We start from the raw sequence: 20,819 nt of genomic DNA, 5'->3' as shown, positions 1-20,819 counted from the left end.
TACTTTTAAAAGTGTCAAGTGTGTATGGAATATTTTATGCAACTTCTCAGACATTCTGTAAGAGACTTCAGCAAGCACTATTCATATACTTTATAATTTTCATGTATTTTTTTTGCACTGATGTACACAAGCCTGTACAGAGGATAACACTTCATATCCAGGGCTGTGGAAATATGTGCAAGAACTCTAAATTTTACCCCACAGTGATCCTTGTATACAGACTCGCCAGAGTCTGTACACAGGTGCAACAGTGAGCATGCAGCCTTCTTCTGATCCAGACAACTGTAGGAGCAGAGCAAGTGTTTCAGTGTGCATATCCATTTAATGAGAGCTGTCTTGTTATAGTTCTAGAAATCCTTTGTGACTCAAAATTATTCTCCAAATTATACACCCCACACTAAAAAAAACATACTAGCCTCCTCAAAACCAAATCGTAGATGTGACTCTTATAGAAATGGGAGGCCTTTGAATCTCTGGTAAAGTTGATATAGAATCTTAAGCTGCCCCATGTCCTAGGTCTAATCGTAGATTATCGCTTCCTACAGCTGGCAAAACAAAAGCCTGGCTGCACACACACATATACATATTAGTACTGCTCTACTGCAACTATTCACAAGAAGAAACCTGTTTTATTCACATTCTTTTCACAACTTGAACTATGCTCACTTGCATTTCCACTAGACAGTTATCAGAGCCCATTTCTCAAACTAATTATGCTGAACTTTATGTGCTGTTAATACTTCCACTTGCAAGGAATGGTACTCCATTATACAGAATGTTCAAGGACCAAAACCCCACACATATTTAAAACAATGAAGGTGTACCTTTAGAATACGTTTAAAATACAATCAACATTTCACTATGATTAGTGGCACAATTACTGTTGACTTTAATGGTTCCTGACCACACATCCAGCCTGTACTGTAGTCTTGTTTTTGTACAGGATAAATATACTTCTGCTTTAATGCATGGCTCTTTGGACTGAACTAGATGTCACAAGTGGAACAAGGGTTTTCCTATACCCATTTCCCTTGTAATGTTCACTTTAAGTGTGCAAGGGAGAATAAAGGAGCAAAGAGGTACTTAGGCCTTACCCTCACCCACCAGTTCACATCTGCAAAATTCTCCAAGGAAGTTTTCAGTGTCCCCTCACCTATCAAGGTGAAACTTCAGGGAAAAGGGGAGAGTTAGAAACCAGAAAGGGGGTGTGGAAGAAGAGGAAAACCACCACCACTTTAACCATTCTCTATCAATCTAGCTAGCTCTCAGTGGTACACACTCCTGTATTCCTTTTTCTTTCTAAACATGAGGTTATACCACATATCAGCTATGATAATCTATTGGGCCTTTACAGACCTAACTCTCACTGGGGGTAGCTATGCATCTAACAGCCACCCCCCTCCCTGCTGATGCAGTCAAGCCAAGATGGCTTGTGCTGCATCCTGAGGGGGGGGGGGATGATAATCCCAGATATATTCTCTGAGTAAGGGAACATTTTTTTCTCCCTTACCCAGTGATAAGTTTCAAAGGCGCGAAGAGGTCTGCTTCAATTTGCACAAGTGAAACTGAAACTGCTAACTCAGGTCCGCATGCACCCAGACTGAGAGTCTGGATTTGGCAGTCACCCCTGCTGCCGAGACAGCCCACTTCCTGGACCCAATGCCCCTCCTCCCTGCCCCTATCACTGCCCCATTCTGCCCTCACCCCATCAACCTATATTGTTGGTGGCTGCTCCATGCCTTGCTGTTGTGTGGAGGCTGCTCCAACCTTGCCTCTGGCATTCCAGAAGCGTGCAGCTCTGCATGCTTTCAAAAGGCAGTTTGCAACAGCCATAAAGCATGCCCTATTGCTGGATCACTTGTCCTGGTGGCAGTGCCCAACACTAGGACTGGGCCATGAGCTCTGTCACTTCAGGCTATGGGTCACAGGAGTGATGCTCTTCTGTATAAAAAATATCCCTCCACATAAGAGATGCAATATCACAGAGAACTCTAGCCCAGCTTTCAGGCATCCTAGAATTCAGTGTGCTAGGAGTTTTTGCATGGAGGAATATTTCATCATGCAAGCCCCCCCCCCCCCCCATCACCTACAGTCTGAAGTAGCACAATTCAAACATGTTCACCACTTCAATAAGAACTAGGCCATTAGGCTCCCTCTAGAAATAGCAGGTCTTACTACTGAATTGAAACATTTGGAGTAACAGACAGTAAAACTTGATTCAACTAAAAATATTGATATTCTGAAAACTTAAAACTGTAAGCAAGACAGCATAATTGGTTGGGTGACCTATTAGAACTTCAGTTTCAACCACCACCACACCGTAGCCTTGGACAATGTTCAAACTTGAGATTCCTATTCAAAATATTGATTCTACGTAGCCCTCTCTCGAGCAAATAAAAGCATTGCCCCCAGCGGACTATCCTCAAACCGCTGTGCCAGATCCGCCCTTCCCCTCTTCCGAAGTAACAAATGCCAGAGTCTACCCAAACACATTGGATTTCGGTCTGAGCTTGAAAGAGGCTTTCAGGGACTTTTCTTCCTGCCCTTCCTCCTCCGCATCTCCCCGAAAAGAAGGGTTCGTGTGGATGATCTGAGTGCGAAACCGGATCTTATTGAGCCGAGGCTTTATCCTGCCACTGCCAGAGGTCTTCCGGCTCAGCTCCTTGCCTTTGCCCAGCGCCGCCGCCCCTTCCCCCGACTCGCCCTCGTCCCCGTGGTGCAGGTGGGAGAGCTTGTAGGCGATGAGGTTGGCGGGGAGCACCTTGGACAGCCTCCAGCGGCCGCTGCCGTTGGGTGCGCCGCCGTTGGCCTCGTCCTGCAGGGCCCCGACCAGGTGGCGCACCCCCTCGGCGGTGCCGCGACTCAGGTAGTGTGAGGCCTTGCGGCCGCTGTAGTCTCGGATGTCCACATCGGCGTCGTAGGCGCCCACCAGCAGCTTGACCACCTCCAGGTGCCCGTGCATGGCGGCCAGGTGCAGCGCCGTGTAGCCGCCGCTGGTGCGCGCGTTGATGTTGACGGGCAGGCGGTGCCGGTGGCCGAAGTTGACCAGCATGGCCAGCAACTCGTGGCGCCCGTGCTTGGCGGCCCAGTGCAGGCAGGTGAAGCCCGTGATGAAGTCCCGCTTGGCCAGCAGGGCCGGCTCGCAGCTCAGCAGCCCCTCCAGGATCTCCCAGCGCCCGTCCGAGGCGCACAGCATCCAGGCGTGCTCCAGCGGGTCCAGCGCCACGGAGCCGCCTCCGCTGCCGCTCTCGTCCTCGGCCGAAGAGGAGGCCAGCGAGGCGCTGTCCGAGTCCCCGCCGCCGCGGCTGCCCCCGCCGCGAGGAAGCAAGCCGCCGCGCTTCAGCTGGGGGGAGCTGCCCAGCACGCGCTCCCGGATGTTCTTGCGCCCGCTCCGCGGCGTGGTGGGGGCGGCGGCTGCCGGGGGCTCGCCCAGGGCCGCGGGGCTGGCAGGCGGCGGTGACGAGCAGGGCGACACGTCCTCGGGCCGGGCCTCGCCGCTTCCCCCGTAGGGCTCCTCAGCCTGCGCCCCTTCGTCCTCCTCGCGCCCCACCTTGTCCGAAGAGCAGCTGCTGTCGCTCTTCTTCTGGCCTGCTCCGCCTTCGGGGGGCTCCAGGCCGGACTGAGGGACCTCCGCGCCGAGAAGCGGCGGCGGTGCTTCAGGCGGCGGCGGCCGCGAGGCTTCTTCACTTCCACCGGCGGGGAAGGAGTCCCCTGAGGGGACCGAAGTGGTGGCGACGCCGCTGTCCTCCGCCTCGGCGGCAGCATCCCCGTCTCGGCCGCCGCCTCCTGGAGGCTCAGGCGGGAGGCGCGGAGTCTCCGGGACCGGCTGGCCGGCCGTCCCCGCAGCTGAAGCGTCGCCGCGGGGGCTGCTGCCGGCGGCGCTCTGGTACTTCCTGCGTAGCTGCACGTACTTGGCCCCGGAGCCCGGGTCCTGCCGCACGGTGGCCACGGCGTTGACCAGCTCCTTGAAGCGCTCGCGGGCCCGGGCGCGGCGCTGGGGCTCCGGGGAGTTGAGGAAGCCGCGGAAGTGCTCCAACAGGTCCGCGTTGCGCGCCCGGCCGCCCCGCTCCGCCAGGAACCGCAGCACCGCGTCCTGGGTCAGCTCCGCCGAGGCAGCCATCGGGCTGCCGAAGGCGCGACCCGCTCCACCGGCTCAGTGAGCAGTCCTTCCCGCCCTGTAGCAGGGCATCGTCGCTCTCCTCATCCCGCCCGAGCCTCCCTCGGCGGCGCCTCCACGCTCGAATCACGGCAGCGCCTTCGCCCGGTCCTCGCCGTCATTCTCACCTCAGGAGGCGCTCCGCCCTCCCGCCCCACGTGACCCCCCACAGAGGAGGCGCCTGTACGCGGAGTTTAAACTTGGGAACAGAAAAGGCGGAGGAGCCCCCTTCGCATCAACCGCCATTAATTGACCCCTCAACGACTCAGGCTCCGACCACGCCCCCCGCAGCACCTCGCCCGTTTTTAACGAAAGCCCTCGCCCGTTGACAGCCGGCTGGCTTCCCTAGCCCCGCCCCCTCTTAGCTCATTCGTTCGCTCCTCCTTTGCGAAACGTGATTGGCCGTTCCTTCGCCCCGCCCCTCTCTTCACGAGGCGTCTCCCTCTCAGTGCTTGCATTCCAGCTGCTGGGATTGGAGCTAGAAGGTCTGCGCTCTCCTCCCCCCTTTCCCTGTGTGGCGCGCGGTGACCCCTCCCTCATGTCATGGCTTCCTCCGATGTGGCCCGGCAGCTGGTGAGTCCCGCGCGAGCTCGGGGGGGGGGCTGGGCCCTCGTCAACGGCCCTTCTGCGAGCCCGGTCCTTTTCACCGGGGAGCCAGTCCTGCTGGGCTTCCTCCCTGCGAGAGAGGCGCGAGGCTGGGCTGGAAGTCCTGGCTGTGGGGCGTACCTGAACTAAGTGGGTTTTAGGCTCGCCCTGCTGGGGAAGACAAGGGCTGGAAGCTACCAGGAGAGCAGTGGGCGCGCTGTCGTCCTCCTCTCCCCACACCCTTCCCTTCCTTGAGCTGCCTGGGCTTCTCCCAGCACCCTGCCTTCGTCGTGGCTGCTCAGGGTGACCAGGCGTCCTCATGTCCTCCTTTTTAGCCTCATGTCCTGGAAAAGACCTTCAAGGCCCCCCTTTTCCCTGTGAGCAGGCAGTGCACAGCCTACTTGTGGGTAATAAATTATATACAATATAGTTTTAAATAAGTAATATAGTGTGTAAATTTACCACATGAAATCAATATACAAGTGTTTTTAGCTTTTGTCTCGTCCTACATTTTTCTTGGATGCCCCACATTTTGGGTTGCCCAGTCCTCTTTTGCGGTGATGACATCTGGTCGCCCTGGACGGGTTGGATCCCACAAGCAATTCTGTCACAGTGCCCCTCTGATTCCTTTTACAGTCTCCTTCCCATGGTTCCCCATAAAGGGGCAAAGTTTTCCAGGGTTCCTGGTTGACCAAAGGAAAGCTGGCTTTCTTCCTTAAAAGAAATAGATCTGTATGTATAGTTCTAGCCCCACAGTCAAGCATCCCATAGGTGTAGCTCCACAGTCAGCACATCATGCAAGCAACAGCCCAATCCATGTATGTGAAGTAAACCCTACTGATTTCAGTGGACTCAAGAAGGATGTGTCAATTTGCAGCTGAAATGCTGTAGATACAGGAACAAAAATTTTATGCAAAATTCCTACCTTTCCTTGTGCCACTTTCCTTTCCTTTTTGGTACCTTCCTATGTGTTGTTCTTTCTAGGTTGCTTGTTTTGTAAGTTTTACACGTGAAATGAAATCTTTTTTAACGAGCAAGTTTTTTTCAAAATGAGACTTGTGGTACTCTTTGGTCTCTTGAAAGTGTTTCTTCTGTGTTGCCAATCATTTTGTGTTGCACTCTCAAAATTTCAGGTTTTTTATTGTCTCATAAAATAATTCTAGTAATGTTTTCTTTTGCTTGTATGATAAAAAACCTCTGAAGTTTTCTTTTCTGGCCTTTTCTTATGATGCCTTGGTCCTTTATGGTTTTCTTGTAGGCAATTCACTCAACCATACTGTTGTATCCAATGAGGATTAGAAAAAAATTCTCTCTTGTGCAGGTTTATTTGGGAAGAAGCCCATTGAACACAGTGATATTTACTTTTGAGATATAATGCATAGATTAATGGAATAAATGTTTTGTTCAGACCTTGGTCTCAGATGAGGTGGTCCACCTGGCTTCCTATATTAGGCTGTAGGGCTTAAAGAACTGAATACACCTCCATACGGAAATTTTGCCTGCACATAGAGATGGTAGAAAGAGTAGGCTAGAATCCTTCACCCTGACATCTAGTTATCTGTGCACAGGAAATGTTTTTTTCATTGTTTTTTCCATTTTTTCACTGAAGAACATTCAGTCACGTGAGTTGCAATCTTCAGTCTGAAGTGGTAAATCGTGGCAGCCATGATTTACCTGCTTATATGCTGTTTGTGAGAACTAGACCTCAGAAAGTGCTGAAATGGCCAGCATTGTTTTCATATGCCTTGTTTACTACTGAACTGACACCCACCAAATCAAATTCAGTCGCTTTGGGATAGCATGGACTATGTCGCTTTGGGATAGCATGGACTATGATTAGGACATGTACTGAAATGACTACATGCTTCTATAGCACATACCAGAAACTTCAGGATGCATTCAGTTTGCATTAACAATAAGCTTGTTTATGTGAACTGACATTCATTTACCAGCACATGGCCCCTAAATAATTTCCTGTGCTTTTATACAACACCTCCCTTGTCTCAGGGTTTTTCATCCACACCCTGTCTGTGCTTTGTTTGCGCATTTCTACATAAAGCAAGTCATTTCTAACAAGTGCATTTAATGCATTTTCTCTGACCTTATTAACAGTATGCTCTTGCCTTAAACCAAATAAGCTGGCATCCGTCTGTTTCTCCTGTGCTTTCTTGCATTTACTGAGTTCTCTAGTAAATTTTCATTCCATAATTACTACTGTGCAAGTTGCAGGTTTTTAAAGACTGTTCCATTGAAGTTGTGGAATGGATTCTGCAGAGAGGAATGCCTAGTAAGAGAGCATATTCTTGGACTATTGTTGTTATGGCATTGTGTAGCTATACTACAGTAGTTTTAATTTTGGGAGGGGGTAGATAATACTTCAGTGAATGTTTGTATCTATAACTGCTGTCCTTGAGAGATCTTTTGAGAGAGATGCAAATTTTCGCAGATGTTAAGTCCCAGTGTGTTCACCAGGTGTGCATAGAATTACAGCCATATTTACTACTTAAAAGAAAATTAGAGCTACAAGACTATACGTTGTAGGACATTTTCTCTATTTTAAAGTCAGGGGGCAACACTGCAAATCTCTCCCTTGCCCAAACAGGGGAATGACATGTAAGAGGATTACTGTGTCTTACATTTATAAGGAAATGGACTTTGATGTCTTGTTCATTTTGTCAGAGTTTTCTTGTCTAGTCTACAGCTTTCATGCACTTCAGAATGGTCACTGCATTCAGTCACTAGAACTTTGCTGGATCTTACTAGATTTCAGTACTGATTTGAAAAATGTTTAGCACACAGCTGATGTCTGCTGTCTTCATGAGAGCATGAGGCATATATCAGTGTAGCGATGCATTTAAATTTACTTTCAAAGCTGTATTCTTGTGCATACTTTCTTAGGAGTAAATTGCATTGATCAGTGGGACTTACTTCGGTGTAAGCATACACAGGATAAGGGTGTAGATACTATCCAAGCATATCAAAGAGCATGTCATCTCACAGACAACAAGCAGCACCTGCTGGAATTCCCTCCTCTACACAGTTGTTAAAAGTGCAGGAGCCCTAAAACTGAAAGGTTGGTCACCCCTGGTCTGGGAGATGCTATCCTTGGTTTCACTAGAACTATCAGCTGGTCCTGTATGGGCAATTTTGTTTTTCTGGCATGTGCCCTAAAACTACCTGAGTTCTCGGATCAGTATGTTCAGACAAACAGAATGCATGTTACATTCATGCAGAAACACCATAGCTTTTGAAAACAAACCTTTAGGCAGCACTCTGATACACCTGATGCAAGAATAATTGAACTCAGTGAGATTTACTTTTGCATAGACATCCATAGAATTAATTCTTTCTTCTCCAGAATTCTTTTAGTACCCATGTTCTATCTGAAATAACATATCTGGAAGTTAGTTGAAAAAACATCTATCTTAATCAGTGGTTTTCAAACTGGGACATTGTGATGCCCCAGCCTGAAGGCCCTGGCCTCTACCCTTTAAGTGGCGGAGGCAGCAATGTGATCCCTAGGATCACATTGCTCAGGGGGGCTGCAAGAACTGGGATGTACTCACCAGTCCCTGCGGCAGCCTTCCCGGGGTGCAGCAAGCCCTGCGCAATCATCTGCACTTACAAAGTGTCCATGTGCCACTACTGGCATGCGTGCCACAGGTTGGCCACCACTGTGTCTGAGTATACTTTGAATTCAGTGTTCATGTTTTACAGGAGATACATTGGTTGGATTCATCTTTGTTCAGTTAGATTAGAAGTAGATGTTAGAGCCATTAACCTTAGTTGTGGTGGGCAACTGTTGCTATTTTTTTGTGTTTTTTTTAATTGTGTCTGATGTAAATGAAACTTGCTTCTGTAGCTGAAGATCATGTGGGCTAATTTATTGTTTGAATATAAAAAATAATAAGTAAACAATGTCATTTGCATTTATAGTACCAGAGGCAGATAGAATATTATAGATCAGTGTTTCTCAAACTGCGGGTTGGGACCCACTAGGTGGGTTGCAGGCCAATTTCAGGTGGGTCCCCATTCATTTCAATATTTTATTTTTAATATATTAGACTTAATGCTCCCATGGTATATAACTGCATTTGTGGAAAGTTACAGACCTGTACTTTTAACAAGCTACTATGTATATTCTTTTAACAATGACAGTAAATGGGACTTACTCCTGGGTAAGTGTGGGTAGGCTTGCAAAAAAATTTTCCTGCTTGATGATGTCACTTCTGGTCATGACATCACTTCCAGTGGGTCCTAGATTCGCTTTCTACAAAGTGGGTCCCTGTGCTAAATGTATGAGAACCACTGTTATAGATTATTTGTAGCAAATACATTTAGGGTGCAGTCCTAACCCCTTATGTCAGTACTTTCCAGCACTGGCATAGTGGTGCCAATGGGACATGTGCTGCATCCTGCAGTTGGGTGTCACTCATGGAGGCTTCCTCAAAGTAAGGGAATGTTTGTTCCCTTCCCTCAGAGCTGCATTGCCCTTAAGTCAGTGCTGGAAAGCACTGACATAAGGGGTTAGGATTGCACCCTTAAGATATTCAGACTGACAAAAGTCCTGAAAATGATTTAAATATCTCCTAGTAAACATGGGCAGCCCAATGCAATACTGTCCTAGTGCTGTGACTACAGCACTAGCGTTAGGTTGCAAATGTGCCATAAGGTACGTTTGTGCCACCCAGAGAGTAAGCAGCACTGGTGGAGAGGCCTGCGCTGCCCTATCAACACCATGGAAGACATCCTGACTGTTGCCAAAGTGCAAGTAAGCGCTAAGCAGTGTGAGGGCATGAGGCGGATAGTGGAAGGGCACGGGGAAGGTGGGGGGGAGAGGCAAACAGAATTCCTTGGCGGGGGGAGGGCAGAATGGGGGGAAGGGACAGGCCTTGGAGGGGAATGGGACTAGTAGAGACCTCTCGGGAAATCCTATCCCCCCCGTGTCTGGTTTTGGTGCAGAGTCGAGAAGTCCCATTGAGCAGGTTGGGGCTTTACTCGTGGTAAGGGGGCCAATGTCCCCTTACACCAAGGAGATCTCCTGCCTGCTCAATTGCAGCACAGGATACAGTGGTGAGCACTGCTTCTCTTGTGCTGGATAGGATTGGGCCCTGAGTCACTTAGTTTCCTGATTAAAACATTTAGCTACAAGTATCTTCTTTGGCATAAGTTCAGGAACGAAAGGAAACAAATTACTTTGTACTTTTGATATGAGTGTTGCAGCGTTGTTGTGAAGAGAAGAGAAGCTACATCTAGATGATTGTCTAGTGGCATCCTGTTTGCAGATGTGTTTCTTCAGTTCTGTGATTGTTCTAGCAGTCAGAATTATTGCCCTTATCAAAGTTAGTTCTGCAGAGCTGCTGGCTGCGAAAGAGCAGTTTGCATTGTCATTGGTACACTGAAGTTAAAACGCATATTCAAATTTTTTATGATGGTGTAAGTAAAATAAATTTCCTAAATGACCAACTGTATTTGCCTGCAGCAGGCAACAGATCCCTCAGATCAGTTTTAATGAGGCAGAGCTCAACCTTATTTTGAACCTCTAGAAACTTAACTATTCTTGCAAAGGCTTTCCCCTGTTGCTGCTTAGGGCGTGTTGTGACAATGCAAACAGGTTTGTAAAAAAAATCTTCTGAGTGTAGGATTGTGTGACAAAACTTCAGTGTAGACTTGTCTGTATTTTGAAAGCAATTTCACAGTTGTTTTGCAGTCAGTGCAACTGCAAAAAGTCACAGATTGTTTTTGCAAGCATTTCTGTTTGCATTTGGGCTTCTCCTTGCAATCTGGTAGACAGGTGGGGGAAAAATGGTCATTCTTTATATGAGACATTAACCATAGGTTGTTATTCTCTCCACATTTTCCTAGGAGTAAGCCCCATCAATCAGAGTGGAATTTATCTTTGAGAAAACACGCATAAGATTGTAGATATAGAAGGCTCTTCGACAGAGAAATAAAGCATTTTGGTTTTTAAGGCCAGAAAATAGAAGTTTAGATAAGAGAACCTCTAAAATATAATTGAAACTGATGTACTGAAGCACCGTCATCCTGATATAAAGGCAAAGGTTGAATGGGGTGAGCTTTTGCTGACAAGAAGATGCAGTGGTGTCACTAGGGGATGGGGGTGTGTGGACTGCACCAGGTGTTGCCACTAGTGGCCAAAATTGTGAAAATCTTGGTATTTTCAAATAATACTATCATATATTATTAGATTGTTAATTTAATGCAGAATGAAATGAAACAGTCTGTGTTGAAGTATCTGTCACACATAATAGCCAAATAACCAGAAAAGGAAAGCACAACTGCCTTGTTTAACAAAAAGTAGATTTCTTTAACTCAAAACTGACCAATGAGACTGATTGTTCCAAGAGCCAATGAAATGCTTTTATGACACAGCAGGGAACCAGTAAAGTGTTAGTGTAAGTCTGCTCTCATTTCCATGTATCAGAGCTAATACTAGAACTCTTATTCAGTTGTGTGAGTATTATCAAGTTGGCCACTGGTTTTTTTCAGTTATAGATTTGTTGGGTGAACTATAATGTTATATCTTAAAATAAAGTTAATAGGGGTTACTCCAAGCCTAGTGATGCCACTGTATTTAGGCTGCACATATGATATTGTAATTTATTTATTATTGTCTGTTATGGAAGGAGGCCCATCATGGCGGTGACACAATGAGCTCTAGCAATGGGTGATGCAAACCCTAGTGATGCCTCTGAGAAGATAACAATGGGCCCAATCCTATCCATCTTTCCTGCACCAGTGCAGCTGTGTCAATGGGGCATGCACTGCATTCTGGTGGGGGGGGGCAGTCATGGAGAATTCCTCAGGGTCAGCGCTTGCCAAACCAGGTCCAGATCCGGTGCAATACTGCATCCCTCCCCCATGTGAGCAGCACCTGTCATTCCAGCATGGTGCTATAAGAAGCCATCTCTGTTGCGCAACCATCCAGGCAGTTGCATCTGCCCGGAAATCCAGGCATGACACCTGCTGGATAGACATGACTGCCCAAAGTGTCGTGCAATGAAGATGGAGGGGCTTCTTCTGAGTCATGCAGTGCAATGGTATGCACTGGTCCAAGCAGGGCCTGATTTAGTGCAGCACAGCGTTTGCGAGTTTGGCGACTAAGCTCAAGGTAAAGAAATGGTTGTTCCCTTACTTTGGAGCTGCATTGGCACTCAAAATTTGAATAGGATTGTGCCCTTACTCTGTAGATGCATTTCTAGACTAAAGTGGTTAGCATGTTGTGAAAGGCAATTTCACAGTCTGCTGGTCCATAGTCAAATTTTCTAGTCCAACTGTTATTTCATAGGGTTTTTGAAGTATAAATGCGATTCATATAATCCTTCCAGTTTCAGTTTTGGGTAGTATGTGGAAAAAATAATAGAATTTGATTTCTTGGCGGAATAGAAGGTTGCCTCTGCAGCAACCAGTCTGTTTGGTGCCATTTTTCAAATGTACTACACTAAAGTGTGTTCCCTCCAATGCCCCCATTTATTTAATTTGACTATTACTTGTTAGCTTTTCCCTTTTAATTCTTTAACTTTTTTTTCTAGTGCTATCAACCTGATATTGGAATGAGATCACTCTCTAATCCCCCACAAGATCATCAAGATGCAAAGAGAGTGAGTAAAGAATTAAATGATTGTACAGGGTTTTCACTTTATATTACCCTTTTAGATGTTGTATCAATGTATAATGTATTTTTTTGTGAAAAGAAATGATCAGGTCAAACCTGGTCAGGCATACTCTGTTTTACTTAGCAAAATAGATATTGAACTACAAATTCCCCAGATGTGTTCATCTAAGGTTAGATTATTTCCATTATTGAATGACATGATTCTGATGACAGTGCATGGCTAGAAGCATCAATACCAGACAACAGCTAATTATGGTTTGTGTCTCACTGTTTTTGTAGTCATTGTATTTGGCATACACTGATGAATGAATAAAGCCATTTTTAAGGAGTTGTTCTACCACTGCCATGCATCTTTGTGCTCATACATTGTTAAGAATGGCCCCAATCAAACCACTGGTGTTTTTTGTGCCCCACAAAAATTCCACCAGCTTACTGAGTGTATCCTGTCCTATTTAAAAATAAAGCAAAACAGTGAATTTCTGCTTAATAAAGAGAGCCTAACGTGTTACCTAGAAGTAAGCCCCATTGATTTTACTGACATTTGATTTAAATTCTCAGGCTATTACATCAAGACAGAAGAACTATATGGGTTATGGAATCTTTGCAAAGCATAGTTACTGACATAATTGCAGCTTCATCATTAGAGCATTGTTGGTCACAGTCTGCTCTCTTTTAATAGATAGTCTCAGGATTTTTTCAAGTAATCTTCTTGACCTGGGACTTATCTTGAGATATACTGCCCAATTCATTCAAAGTCACTGAAGACATTACTGCTTGTGCAAGTATTATTGTGTATACAAGCCAAAACATATGATAGAAAAACATAGTCCAAAGATTTTTGTGATATATCCCAAATAAAGAATATATATATATCCCAAATAAAGAATGGAGACTTTAGAAATGAAGAATGAAGTGGAAAGTTCCCACTTTCAGTTACTGGACAGAGTCCTTTGTTTGCATCGTTTCTGCTCATTTTCAATCCAAATGATGCATAACTATGTAGCACATTCTAATACCTTTATCTTTCTTTATAGACTAGGTCACAACCCATAGTTTTTGTGGGTGGAGAGGTTGCTATGTTTTTTCCTGTTTCCTCTTGATGAGAAAGCCATAATTGAGAATTTAAAAAAGTATTTTCTTTCTACTTACCAATTTATTTTTAGAAGCTTATCAACTGCCTTCCTCTTGCAAAACCCAAGTTTACAGTAAGGAATAAAGAATACAAACATTAATAGTAAGCATAATAAAGAAAATAAATCAGAACAACAATTTGCCCCTGTTTAAGTCATGGGAACACAGGATAGCATCCAGAGTTACTCTTCCCCATAGCAAGAGTGTTTCTCTAGGACCTTGGTGGTGAATCTTTTGGGCTCAGTGTGTCAAAAATTTGGAAAATGCTGGCCTCTCTCTCTCTTTCTCTCTCTCTCTCTCTCATACGCACACACACTCCGAACAAAAGAGAAACAATGCATATTTATTTATTTTAAGAAAATCTAGTCCAGTCATGTGTGTTGCTACGTATTATTATTATTAATTATTATTAACAGTATTTATATACTGCTTTTCAACTAAAAGTTCACAAAGCAGTTTACAGAGAAAAATCAAATAACTAAATGGCTCCCTGTCCCAAAAGGGCACACAGTCTAAAAGATGCAAATGAATACCAGCAGACAGCCACTAGAACAGACAGTGCTGGGGTGAGGTGGGCCAGTTACTCTCCCCCTGCTAAAAAAAGGAGCACCCACTTGAAAAAGTGCCTCTTACCCAATTAGAAGGGTAATTATAAAAAGAAGTGTCAAATAATGATGATGACAGTGAATAAGGAATCTTTCTCTGCCAACAAAGCATCTGCAAAGATCTGCCCAGCTGAGCTTTTCTCAGTTTTTCATAACCTGCTCCACTCACCTCCTTGAGCAAGTGAGCTAAAGTGTTTGACTGATTGCTGCAACGAGTTAGCAAGGCACTTTGCAGATAAAATCAGTCATATTCACCATGACTTGAATTTTGGTCCAACGGTTCTGGCAGCTGTCCCTAAGGCAACTGTCAACCCCACCATTATGGACTCTTCAGTTTATTTGGCCTGAGGATGTGGATAGGATACTCTGGAGCTTGAGATCTTCTTCATGCCTACTTGGATCCTTGCCCTACTTGGCTAATACGAATGGCGCTGGCTGGTCTGGCCGATTGGATGGAATACATTGTGAATTCATCTTCACAGAAGGGAGTGATGCCTAACATTTCAGAGACTGCAATTGTACACCCCTACCTGAAAAAAATCATATCTGGATTCCACCAATTTAAACAATTATCGACCGGTTTCCAACCTTCCTTTCTTGGGGAAGATGATTGAGTGGGTGGTAGCGTCCCAGCTCCAGGGATTTCTAGAGGAGATGTATTATCTGGATCCCTTTCAATCAATATATTTAAAGATGTATGTATGTTTTATTTGCTTGTTACAACATTGCAGCGGGAAAACAATATGATTTTCAGTAACTGTAATATGTGGCGCTACCCCAAGTTGAAGCATAAAGCAGGGATTCTGAACCTTTCTTATTGGCTTTTTCTTCCCTGATGCCAGGGTTCCAAATAACTGGGTTTTATCTTACTTAAATTTCTGCAAATGGAAGACCCCAATGGAGAAGAGTGTGCAAGTTACAAAAAGAGAGAATGAGAGAAGGGAAGGCACTGAAGGATTTATTTATTTAGATTTATATCTCACTTTTCCAGAAGCTCATAGCAGTGAGGATGGCATGATGAAAGGTGTTGGGAAGCTACTGAAGAGATGGTAAAAGAAAGGGGCTTCAGGAAAAAGGGAAAGCTGAAGGGTTCAGGGAAGATGCCAAGGCGAAGGTGTGCAGTGGAGCATTTTGATTCCAATTTCTAAGCCAAAATGTTACTGTACTGCTTTCAGGGGTCAGAACTAGGACTTAATAAGCTGAGTACAGCTTTGCATTAAATTGCCTGAGCATCATAAAGAAGTGTTATCCATGCCTCTTTTATGACCTGATACTTGTCAGCAATCATGAAGGCTTCCTAAGTTTTGTTGGCATACTTTCTGCCCACAGTGAATGATGTTAGGATAGAAAAGGGTTAAACCAAATGCCATATTACTGTATAAGTAAGCTATTAAAAATGTTGGGTGTCATTTGCTTGGGCTTGACAATGGTTCTCTGCTAATAGCTTCTTTTTTTTTGCCATAGTCTTACAACTTTGTATTCTTTTAAGTCAATTTGTGTTATTCTTTTTTCACGACAGAGTTGCCGATCCTTGTCCTTGTCAGGTCATGTTGGTTTTGATAGCTTACCAGATCAATTGGTTAACAAATCTGTCCATCAGGGTTTCTGTTTCAACATTCTCTGTATTGGTAAGTAATGTACCTTTACGTAATTGTTCACTGGCATACCTGGGGGAGGATTGGGGGGCAAATACCCCAGGGTGCCATCTGGTTGGGGACGCTACTGTGACCCCCCCACTGCTTCCTTTTTTTCGTTCCCTCCCGGCCCATCTATATGGCCTTAGAAGATTCTGCTGATGCCTCCAGAAAGCCTAAGAAGTAACTTCTGGTTTTCAGTGGAAACAGGAGGTGACATTTTTAGGCCTTCCGGAGGCCTCAGAAGGCCTACTGGTGGCTGGACAGACCGTGCATGGCCTCTCCAGCCCTCAGAAGGCCTGAAAATGTCACTTCTAGTTTCGTCTGTAAACTAGAAGTGATGCTTTTAGGCCTCCAGGCCACATTGGGGTATTTTGCGATCCTGGCCCAGGAGCCAGGGTCGCAATCGTAGCTGTTAACAGCATGAATTATTTGTTTTTAATTTCTTATTTAAAAGTTCAAAGTAATGAAAGATTGCAAAGTTGTTAAAATATTATGTTTCATATTGTGTGCAAGATTGTTTAAGTGATTTACTGGACTTTGTTATGCTTTTTCCATTATGATCCTTAATTATTTAACACCTTATACTTCATTATATACTTTAGTCTCTTTAATGGGTTATTACTCTATACCTAGTACAAATTCTTCATGTCTGATTTCTAACCTTGTTTCAAATATGCAGTATGTATATAATTAGCAGACTATTTCATGATTGTTATAGTTAATGAAATAAACGTTCTTCTGTTTCCTGAAAACTTCAACTTTTGGTGAAATGCTTGTTAGAGTTAGAATGTCAAATATATGAAAAGAAGTATTCTTTAAAAGTTATCATTTTGTTTTTCTCATGAACTGGTATGGAGGAATCAAACACCTGATGCCAGGCCTGGTGCTTCCAGTTGTTCTAATAAGTCTAAATTCTATTTTCAAACTGTCAGTACTCAGTCAGATAAACAGAAGATGTGGTTCATTTAGACTGAAGTTGATTGAATTGGGACTTGGAACAAATCTCAAGCCTTACAGTCCTGCAGGAAAAAAAATTTGGGCAGAAACTGTCAGAGGAACACATTTTGAAAAACTCAGACCTGTCAGCATTGACACTGGCATTTGGTTTCAAACCAATACTGATTATACCAAAATTCATCCCATTGCCTAATGTTTCAGGAGCAAGAAATAGTCAACAGCGTGAAGATCGGCTGCTTCCAAAGAAAGCATAATGTGGAGGAAGAAAAATGCTTTAGGCTAGTAGAGTCGAATTCTTTTAGAGCTGAGTTACTTCACAGTAGGCTTGGGTGCCTTTTGCCCTAGAGGGATTTTTTCTTAAGGAGACTTACCATCTTTCTGTGAATTACTGCATCCAACAGAGTGAGGAAAGCATAACTGAGGTGACGTTGGGGTGTTTGGAAATAAGGGAGAAGAGGAAAAGTGGCACAGAGTGAGAAGCAGATGCTACAAGTTGAAACAGATGCTTGAGGGAAAGAAGAAGGGGAGGGAGTCACGTTATAATCTAGGGATAATGGAAGGAAATAGGTGTAGTCGTTTTGAGAAATTTTGCCATCTTGGGCTTGGTGACCAGGTAATATCTCAAAGGGGAGCTCATGGTTGTTTTTCTTTTTCTTTTCTTTTATACTATAGCAGTTTCAGGAGTCCCCCTATATTTGCGGATCCAGTTCACCCCGTCTCCTCACCCAGTACCTTAATTTATGTAGTCGTGTGAAGGGATCGTATAGTTGCTTTAACCAGATGCTGTAAGACAAGCAGGCAGGTAGCCTGGAGCTAGAGGGGATGACACAATGAACATGCTTCCTTCTTCTGTTTCTTGTGAACATTTACTGAGCGTTTTGCTTATAGGTCTGCTTAAAGCAAGCACATGATTCCTTTGCATGACTTTAAACAGCGTAAACAAAGGTAATGGGTGCAGGGGGCATGGTGGGCCATGGAGATAGGGCTACCTCATATCTACGGGGATTCCTGTATCCACGGTGGGGCCAGGAACGCATCTCCCATGGATACTGGTGGGGGGGAATGCCTTTGTTAAATTACAATTAATGCTTTCTTGTATTATTTTCAAATGGGAGAAATGCATTTCTTTCGTTTTAAAGATGAACAATTTTTTTACTCTGATTTGTGACATCACTGTTCATTTTTACCTCTCTTAAATTTCAGGGGAGACAGGAATTGGAAAATCAACTTTGATTGATAGCTTGTTTAATACCAGTTTTGATGACCGTGTGTCAACACACTTTAGCCCAAATGTAAGACTCAGAGCTGAGACATATGAAATCCAGGAAAGTAATGTTCGATTGAAACTGACCATTATAAATACAGTTGGATTTGGTGATCAGATAAATAAAGATGAGAGGTTAGTACTTCCTCTGTCAAATAATTTCATCATAGGGTACTTATACAGCAACCAGTATAACATTTAAACAAACTACAGATAAGGTTTTCCATACTTCTGACTCTTATTAGAAAGATTGTACTTCTCTACATGCTGGTTTAGAACACACTTTTTTGAAACGAACTCTCATTGCTCATATGGTTTATGAAAACACTCTTTGGTCAGAATCTAAAGAGCTACTTTGTTTGTCTAGAGTAGCAGTTGCCAAACTTGTGATCACTGTGTACCAAAAAACTGGTCCCTGTTTGGACTGGGGCGTACTGTTCTGCTTCCACGCTGCGTTTTTTCCCAGTAGTTCTGGGCAGCAGGACACTCTGGGCAGTCATGTCTGTTGCCTGTCATCCCAGAAGGCTGTGCAACAGGATGTCCAGGCATATGTGATTGCCCAGAGTGTCCTGGTGCCCAGGTCTATTGGGAAAGAACGTAGCACAGAGGCAGAATGGTAAGCTCCGTTCACAGATCAGACGGCTTTCCCCAAATCCTGGATCCGGCCGCCAGGCTGGGGTTTAGAAAGCCCTGGCCTAGTGTATGGCCAATGCATTTTTTTACATTGAACAGCTGACTCGCATGGCACATCACAAACTCAGTTTTGAAAGGGCTTTGCTATGCTTTACGAGAGAGCAGCGTTTGAGAGAAAACATGGGGCTGGATCCTAAGTAGCACAAGGGCAATTGCTCTCACTCAAATGATCTTGTCCTTCTCCTTTTCCCAATTCCATTCACTGTGCCCCCTGAAAAGCTGTTCTTAAGGATTGGGAAACCCTTAGAAATGCTTTGGGTTGCAGCCCAGGGCTGCAGTGAAAGTAGAGAATATTTGGAAATGGGCTCAGGCACCTTCTGCAAGCAGCTCCAACCTGCATGCATTCATTTTTGGGAACTTCTCTGCTCCTTGTGCCATATCCCATGACCTTTCTGGAGGTCCCCAACTCAGGGAGGTCTTGCAGAGCTGCAGTAGGGAGAAGGGAAAGATTGTTTGTGTGAGAACCGTTGTCCTTGTGCTGCTTATGATCCAACTCAAAGTCCTTTTGGGCTCAGGGAAATGAATGCATGGTTCATTGGATCCTGGCTATTTGTCTTCCGAAAAATTAACCTAAACCAGTGCTTTCCAAGCTCCTACAAGGGAGTTGGGAGCTCTGTAAGTATGTGTGTGTGTGTGGGGGGGGGAATGGGGGAAAGCAGCAATGCCATTCCCAGGATCATACTGCTGCCAAGGAGGAGAGGGGGATTTTTTATTTACCTGGAGCCAGCGCTGCAGTGCTAGGGGGTCCAGGGGGCCCTCTACAGGGTTCCCTGTGCCTGCAAAAGTCTAAAAAAAAAAAAAAGGGCACTTCTTGATTTCACTGTGAAAACCAGAAGTACCCTGTTTCCCATAGACTTTTGCAGACACGGGTAGCCCTGTTGAGGGCTCCTTGGAGCCCCTAGACTGCAGCGCTGGCTGCAGGTAACAAAAATCCCTCCCTATTCCTAGCAGTAGCACTGATCCTGGGGATCATGTCGCTGCCTTCCCTGCCCTTTAAAGGGGCAGGGACAAGGTCTTCCCTGTCTGGTGGGTTGCAATCTACTGGTTTGGGAACCACTGACCTAAACCAATGGAAGTTAGTGGAACTTAGTTACTGGAGTGTATAGATCTAAAGTGGATCAATTTTGCCCATGGCCTCTTGAAAACATTTAACTTATGCTGAATTGTATCTGTAGAGATATGGATTGTGATAATATTCTAAACAAGAGGGCAGCTGGATTTTGTAGAGTTATTTTAGCAAATGACAGTGCGATCCTAAGCTGCACTAAGCTGCAAAGCATGTTTGCGCCTCCTCATGAGCAAGCCGCACTGGTGCACTGAAGTACGCCAGCACACAGAGGCTGAATCTAGCTTCTGTGGTGGCTTGCACAACGAGCCTTGCATTGGCCCAGCTGGACTGATGTGAGGCTCTGGGGTAGGTGGGGAGGAGGCAGGAGGGAGGCGTTCCTGGGTGGGGGGAGGACGGGCATTGGGCCCAGGGGCGGGTGGGTGTTCAAGGAGCGGGAGGCAGGTCTGGGATCTGGCAGTTATGCCGGATCCCAACCCCCGTTCCTGGGGAGTTTGGAGCGACTTGAAGCTGTTCCGCTCTCCTCGGACTTGCACCACCTCTGCAGGTGGTGCGGGTCAGAGGAGACCCATGGGTGCCAGGGCGCCTTGCCCAGGGGTAAGGGGAAAAGTTTCCCCTTGCCTCTGGTTAAGCCGATTCTGGCCCCTATCCTGTGCTGGATACAGTGCAAGCCTCTTGGCTTGCCTGTTCTAGCGCAGGGTAGGATTGCGCCCTAATTTATTTAAGTAGGACTGAGGTAATCCTATGTGTTTAATAATTTTCTGAGAATTTTTGTGTATTAGAGAGAAACTCAACTCCTTTTTTAAAAATACTATCTTTTTCTTTCTCTATATCCCTTCCTTCCTCCAGCTATCAGCCAGTAGTGGATTACATAGATGCACAATTTGAGGCTTACCTCCAGGAAGAACTAAAAATTAAACGCTCCTTATATAATTATCATGACACTCGCATCCATGTATGCCTGTACTTTATTTCACCCACAGGACATTCTCTTAAAACTCTTGATTTATTAACCATGAAGAATCTTGATAGCAAGGTAAGATTTTGAAATGAACTTTAGCAAAAATAGCAAAATCTTTTCTTGACCTT

The 20,819-nt window shown here is 45.1% G+C and overlaps 2 protein-coding genes across 5 annotated transcripts in view; one reads left to right on the top strand and one right to left on the bottom strand.

The window, feature by feature from the left end:
• Positions 1 to 2,160: 2,160 nt before the first annotated feature.
• On the bottom strand, positions 2,161 to 4,120 carry SOWAHC (sosondowah ankyrin repeat domain family member C). Its single transcript, XM_066621339.1, has one exon. It carries the CDS (start codon positions 4,118 to 4,120, stop codon positions 2,480 to 2,482), a length of 1,641 nt encoding a protein of 546 aa, XP_066477436.1. The 3' UTR covers positions 2,161 to 2,479.
• A 509-nt stretch (positions 4,121 to 4,629) lies between these two features.
• Positions 4,630 to 20,819, top strand: part of SEPTIN10 (septin 10) — a 46,194-nt gene continuing 30,004 nt past the window's right edge. For all 4 annotated transcript variants that reach the window (XM_066618939.1, XM_066618942.1, XM_066618941.1 and 1 more), the window contains exons 1-5: positions 4,630 to 4,729; positions 12,295 to 12,363; positions 15,633 to 15,741; positions 17,911 to 18,106; positions 20,580 to 20,766. In XM_066618939.1, coding sequence (XP_066475036.1) covers positions 4,700 to 4,729; positions 12,295 to 12,363; positions 15,633 to 15,741; positions 17,911 to 18,106; positions 20,580 to 20,766 — 591 coding nt within the window. In that variant the 5' untranslated portion in view covers positions 4,630 to 4,699. The remainder of the gene's footprint in view (positions 4,730 to 12,294; positions 12,364 to 15,632; positions 15,742 to 17,910; positions 18,107 to 20,579; positions 20,767 to 20,819) is intronic.

This window comes from Tiliqua scincoides, chromosome 3, assembly GCF_035046505.1.
Source record: "Tiliqua scincoides isolate rTilSci1 chromosome 3, rTilSci1.hap2, whole genome shotgun sequence".
Classification (NCBI taxonomy): domain Eukaryota; kingdom Metazoa; phylum Chordata; class Lepidosauria; order Squamata; family Scincidae; genus Tiliqua; species Tiliqua scincoides.
This window is presented reverse-complemented; position numbering and strand designations above follow the sequence as displayed.

What these genes read in the sequence shown, in the direction of transcription:
- SOWAHC (XM_066621339.1), bottom strand. Translation starts at nt 4,120, where the DNA reads ATGGCTGCCTCGGCGGAGCTGACCCAGGACGCGGTGCTGCGGTTCCTG.